Raw genomic sequence first — 6,066 nt, 5'->3', positions numbered from 1 at the left:
AAAAAAAAAAAAAAAAAAATTAAAATTCATCGTCTGAATATAATAAGCCTCAGGTTAATTAGCAAACACATGCCTTCTGGATATCCAAATCTTCACCATCTTGCTCATTAAGCAACAAGAATTGCACAACTGATGTTGGCACATCCAGAGCAATCATATGCTGGCAGTACTGGAAATAGCTCAAAAGCAATGCATATTGGCTGATGAAGAAATGAAAATGTGTTAGCAACCGAGAAAAGTAGAAATTAATTAAGCTGGGCAGAATATAACTTTATGTTGTATTATACGAAAGTACAAATACAACCAATGGAACTTCGAACCATACCGTCTTCTCAAGGATTCAGATGACTCATGCCTTAGAATTGCCATAACAAGTTTAAATAGAACTGAGTGGCAAGCACCAGTGGATAAATGTTTGACCATCATAACATCTAGACATGTCACGGTGTCAGAACTCAAGGCCCCTTGAAATGAAAATCTATCATCACGAAGTTTGGCAATACAGGTAAGGGCAACCTATAAAAACCTAAAGTTAGTACATAGACAACACATTTTACAACAAAAGTTACTTAACAGCTAAAATGCACCTGAGTAAGTACGAACGCCATTTTTAATGAACAATCTGGAGACGCGGAAGCACTAAGAGAGGCATCAAGTATCCTGCCAACGACCAGAGAAGAACAAGTCATGCACTGTTCAAAAAGCTTCTCAAGCAACTAAAATCTGGTACAAAAGGTACTCACCGGTACAAAATGTCAGGCCGATTATCAAGAGAAGATATTCTTCTGCAAGCAGCCACCTAAAACAAAGAATATATGAAACACAACACAAACGATAAATACTTGATATGATAAAGGAGTGGCACACGCTCATGATACTAAAGCTGATCTGATTTTTTTAAGAAAGCAATCAACCTCAACAATCTGAGACCAGCCAGCTAACATATGAAGTTGGGCAGCTTGCTCCTCAAGGTTGCGGTTATACTTCCAGCCCCATTTCAACAGCTGTTGGATTGTCTCTTTAACTTCACTAAGCTCAGCAACATTTGGAAAACATTCCACTAGGGGAAATCCAGAATGTAGTTTCTAAACAAACAATAGAATTACTATAAATATCAAATTACAGGAGAAACATTAATGTTTGTTAGAGAGGAGATTTGGTGTCCATTATCACAAGAACAAACCTGCCAGAGTTTGTTGCTGAAGGAAGATAAATCAATTAGCCGATCACCACGCTCAGAATAATAGTAGATACTGCCACTAACAGAGGTATCACGGTTCCCAAGTATGTCCTCCACCTGAAATTTTAAACTCCATATTTAGAGCAATAAATTTAACGGAAACAAAGCTCCATATTCCCCAAGCCTTACCAGTGAGTCATATTTTCGGCTTGACACAATTTGAGGAAGCTGCATTGAAGCATCAGGAGATCTAAACTGAAGAATTTCAAGCAAAGCCAATGCCTGAACTCAACCCAAAAAAGAAACAAAAGTAAGACAGCATCACACATGAAACGACTTTAAACTAGGCAAGTAATGATGAAAATTGTAACATTGTCAGATTTATAGTGAAATAAAATGATGTAGCATAAAAGAAGGAGACATCTTAATTTTTTAATGGTCAAGGATATTAAACTGTTAAGAGGTGGTGCACATCACCTTGCAAGGCAACATACTTCTGACTTTAGAAAGAGTGGGGTCAGTACAGTTATTCGTATCATGCATGGATGGTTTCAAAAATAGAATGGTAGACACCTTAGACCAATGCTAAACAGGCAGCAATAAACATACGAACTAGAAATCAATTGTGCAGAACATAGGCACGAATAGGGACAAAACTAGGATATGCCACAAAGCATAGTAGAACATAAAACAGAGGTGTTTCTAAACTCACCTTACTTTTACTGTTTGAACTAGTTCCAGCATAATCAAGACCATCCTGAGGATATGTACTGGACGAAAAAAGTTCATTCGCTGCTTCAGTTACCTCCCGCCCAAAAAGATGAGAAAGTATGCTCTGACATGCCTCTAGGTGAGCTGAACTGCTTCCAGAACCAGTATGCAATGCAATAGCTAGGAGCTTTAATAGCCATGCCCTCTGGGAAAGGTAGAGATTGAGAAAATGAGTTATGGAATCAATAGGAAAAAGGACTATGTAGCATTGTGTTAAATTATTGATCATGTCACTTGATCAGTTTAAGGAACACATATTAGATAGCAGAGAGTAAACCCACTTAGATTCTGTCATGAAACTAATCAGAGTCGGATACACTTGACACAGAAGAAGTAGGGTATATGTACCTGATGAAGGGAACTGATACGGAGCGCCTGGCTGCCAGTTCTTTTTGGAAGAGTAGCAACACCGATCGTATCAAGATGCTGCAATGTCATAGTATAAGAAAGTAAAGTAAATGTCATAGTATAATAAGAAAGTAAAGTAAGGACGAGTAAAAAAATGTGTTATTTGTGACTTGAATGAGGCAGCCAATAAGTAAAAAATGGCATTGTTTTCATATAAGGAGAAGCAATATCTGGCGTACCTGAACAAAAAACTGATATTTTTTGCTGCTCAAGAGATCCATGGTTGGACCACTAGTTAATGGATCCAAATTCAACTCGCACAAAAGCTGCAAAAAGAAAAAATTACTGTAAGACAATAGAACAAACAGAAATTCACTTGTTTGAAAAAACATCCGGCATCAGCATGTCCCACCTGAAAGCCAAACTCAAAGAGTAAGAAGTTTATATCAGGGTTTGGAAGTTTCTCCAGCATTTCAAGAATGACCTTCAAACAACTGCAGATTGCAAAGCAAAAATGAGATTATAGGTTGAAAGAACTACATAAGATTCTGCATACAAATTTTAATCAAACCTGTAGTGAAACTTAGGCTGCAAAACTGTCCCTTCCACGGGGGCATCAAGGTCAAACTTAAGAAGCAAATGTGTGATACTTGGTGCAGGCCGGTTGATATTATCAACCAGAAGCTACAAATGTGAAAGTCATACCATTGAGATGATATTAGAGGTACGGAAGAATCAATCATGATGAAAGACAGCATATAAGACCCAAGCCATAGTGCACATAGTTTGATATTCTATTAAGCTAAACAGTCAAATAATGAAACTAACCTGCATAATAAGGACCCCCAGATCGTCACAACTGTTCTCTACAACTTCACCCTCTTCAAGTCGTACCTCAAGGCAGGCCGCATAATCCTCGATCAAGGAATTCGCAGCATCAATTTTGATCAGCATTGGAACAAGTCCAACCAAACGAGAACTGTTATCAAGCGTATGATTAATTAAAACCCATGTAAATTATATCGAAACATAAGGTTACACTAATTATACAAAGCGAAGGAAAGCGATCAAACAGCTGAAAGCAGTTTATAATGGTATTTACTAATGCTATCTGCGAAAATAAGTTACATGTGGTTAAACAAACTACAGAGATGTCTCAAACGAAATTTGTTACCACCTTAAAATGTTCATGATTTTGACTGAAGATCGCTGAATCTGAGGAAGAGAATCATATCTGACATACTCCAACAAGGCAATAATTTGATTATGATCTTGTGAGAGAATTATATCCAAAGGCTGCAGCAATAACAAAAGTTAACATTATTGACCATCTTGTACCTTAACACAAAATCAGGGAAGGCATGCTGATTGTGCTTTATAGGAAAACTTGTTGTTCAAACTATCACTAATACCAAAAGTTTCCACGCAATAGTCAAATTAACAATAGAGTCCAGTTTCACATTTTACACCACACAGCCCAATATTGGTCAAAATAAATTAACTTAAAGTTGGAGGGAAGAATACTATTTAGTTGCTATTAGTCTAGTAGCTTATGATTAACAACAATAGAGAAATTTTCCTACGCTTTCTATACTTTATCTTTGACATGAAGTTACTTACCTAAATCGAATGGTGCACGAGAAGATACCTACATTAATCGTGGATAAGAAAAATAGCATGTGATTCTAATTTGAGACAAAGGATTACTTAAATTTTTGACGATAATGTTGTGAAGTTACTATAATACACGTTCAAAACTGAAGATGAACAATCTCTGAAGAATGGTTTAACGTCTAAGTTATATAATGTCTTAACTACTAAGAATGGTTTAATGTTTTGAAGTTACTACTAAGTTGTCCTCTGTAAGGAAAAAAACTTATATAACTGCATTCTCACATATAACAATCTCTACCACATATTAAGGAGTTTGAACGACTTGGCGATATACAAAACAAAGCTCAGATACACCTAAGAACAGCCAAATACCTGGTACAGCGGACGCCAAACATCGGAAACAAGCAAATCCTTCTCGAAGACGAGCAGTAAGATTTCTAAAGAAAGTTGTACAGCCTTTTCTAAGATCTTCCCATAAGTTTTACTCAATCGCTCGCTGATGATGGAACTGACTCCAACTTGAAGGATACCCATGAGGTTCCTATAGAGAGCTTTCCCACTCATGAAATCCTGACAAACAAACAGAAACGTGGAACAAATTATATACTGTATACTGCATGCCTATTTGAGATGAGGATTGCCTTTGGAACAAGAAAAATAAATCAAAAAGTTAAGTTAGTACTTTAAGTAATTCTATAATTGGTAGCTGCATTTGCAGTGATGATGTTTCAACCGACACCAAAAACTGTGGATGCTCAGTAAATCCATCAAGATCCTCCTCCTGAATGTCATACATGCTTAAGATCCTGAAGTGAAATACAGAAAAATGTTAATCCAGTCTTCAACATTATTAGAGCCCTAAATAAAAAGTGATGGAATTTACAAAAGGTAGGAACACTAAGGGAAGTTAAACAAGTAGAAACATGTCATCATTTCTGCTAAAACTCGCAAGACAGAGCACAGAAGCAGGACTTTACATGTGAAAATGTTGAAGGCATGCCACAACCAACTGCCACTTCTCACAAGGATCTGAATATGCCCTCTGAGGAAAAGGGGTGAATACATGATCATACACAAACCTGAAGATGCCAATAAATCTACAAAAGTATACATATAAACATTAGACCAAGAAAATACAAAGACTAATGCGTCATGGAGATATACAACAATCTAAGGCTACTACCTACGCCCACGATCAGTCATATCTTTCTCTCCAGCAATCAGAGCGTTTATAAGATTAAGGAAGGATATTGTTGAAGGATATTGTTCTCTCCTTGCTTCCACTTCATTTAACTCAAACTGCATATCATAGACCTGCATATAAACGGATTTTGGCATTAGGTTTAAAGATACGCTAAAGATACTCTCCACCTGGAAAAGTAAAAGCAGCATCAAAAAACACGTGATATTACAAGTTTTAGCTATCCTGAACATAGCACAATGCGTTATGTGAGTCTTAGCGAAATAAATGAAAAAGGAAACTTTCATCACATGAAGTTGTTGCAGGAATTAGACAAATAATCTTCTTTGTTTTTGTGTTACTAACACCAGCTTTAAATAGCGAAACAATGATAACTTTGCAACATGACAGCCCCTCTTTAACGCATAAGTACAAAATGTTTAGAAAATAAATGCAGAAACATAAATTATAATAAATTCTCAATAATAATAGAAATATTAACTAAAGAAGTAGAGTTAAAATATCTACTACTAACTATATCCCCTTGAAGTAGAGTTAAAATATCTACTACTAACTATCCCCTTGAAGCACTTACCTGAGAAGGTTGGTCACTCTTTCCAACTTGTGATCCCACAACAACAGGTAGATCATACTGCTCAAGAAAAGCCCAGATAGTGTCCCTCATTTCTGGAAAGACATAAACAAAGGCAGCAATGGTCTTTCTAAGAGCACCCTGCACAAAAATAAAGTTACCATGAACACAAGTTATACAGATACCAATACCAGACGCATTCCACATATCATTTGTGAGTCCACAGTATAAGGAGAAGAATCTGCAGTAGTACGCCACTGACCTTTAGATATGGAGGGATGTTTTCGTAACCAAGAAGCTTAAAAAATGGTTCAATATCAGGAAACCAGTTTTTCCTCTCAGCGGGACTACCATTCTCAACAACCTACGAAATATGAAAAA

The 6,066-nt window shown here is 36.6% G+C and overlaps 1 protein-coding gene across 1 annotated transcript in view; it reads right to left on the bottom strand.

The window, feature by feature from the left end:
- The window catches only part of LOC104728777 (nuclear pore complex protein NUP205-like), a 13,003-nt gene that overhangs the window by 4,674 nt on the left and 2,263 nt on the right, over positions 1-6,066 (bottom strand). The window contains exons 7-21 of the mRNA XM_010447713.1: positions 4,286-4,483; positions 3,477-3,595; positions 3,128-3,278; positions 2,871-2,983; positions 2,712-2,793; positions 2,539-2,625; positions 2,300-2,377; positions 1,893-2,096; positions 1,370-1,462; positions 1,184-1,297; positions 915-1,085; positions 744-799; positions 588-660; positions 326-516; positions 74-200 (exon numbers count right to left, since the gene is read on the bottom strand). Of these exons, the coding sequence (XP_010446015.1) occupies positions 74-200; positions 326-516; positions 588-660; positions 744-799; positions 915-1,085; positions 1,184-1,297; positions 1,370-1,462; positions 1,893-2,096; positions 2,300-2,377; positions 2,539-2,625; positions 2,712-2,793; positions 2,871-2,983; positions 3,128-3,278; positions 3,477-3,595; positions 4,286-4,483 (1,857 nt within the window). The remainder of the gene's footprint in view (positions 1-73; positions 201-325; positions 517-587; positions 661-743; positions 800-914; positions 1,086-1,183; positions 1,298-1,369; positions 1,463-1,892; positions 2,097-2,299; positions 2,378-2,538; positions 2,626-2,711; positions 2,794-2,870; positions 2,984-3,127; positions 3,279-3,476; positions 3,596-4,285; positions 4,484-6,066) is intronic.

This window comes from Camelina sativa, chromosome 11 (assembly GCF_000633955.1).
Source record: "Camelina sativa cultivar DH55 chromosome 11, Cs, whole genome shotgun sequence".
NCBI classification, from domain to species: domain Eukaryota; kingdom Viridiplantae; phylum Streptophyta; class Magnoliopsida; order Brassicales; family Brassicaceae; genus Camelina; species Camelina sativa.
This window is presented reverse-complemented; position numbering and strand designations above follow the sequence as displayed.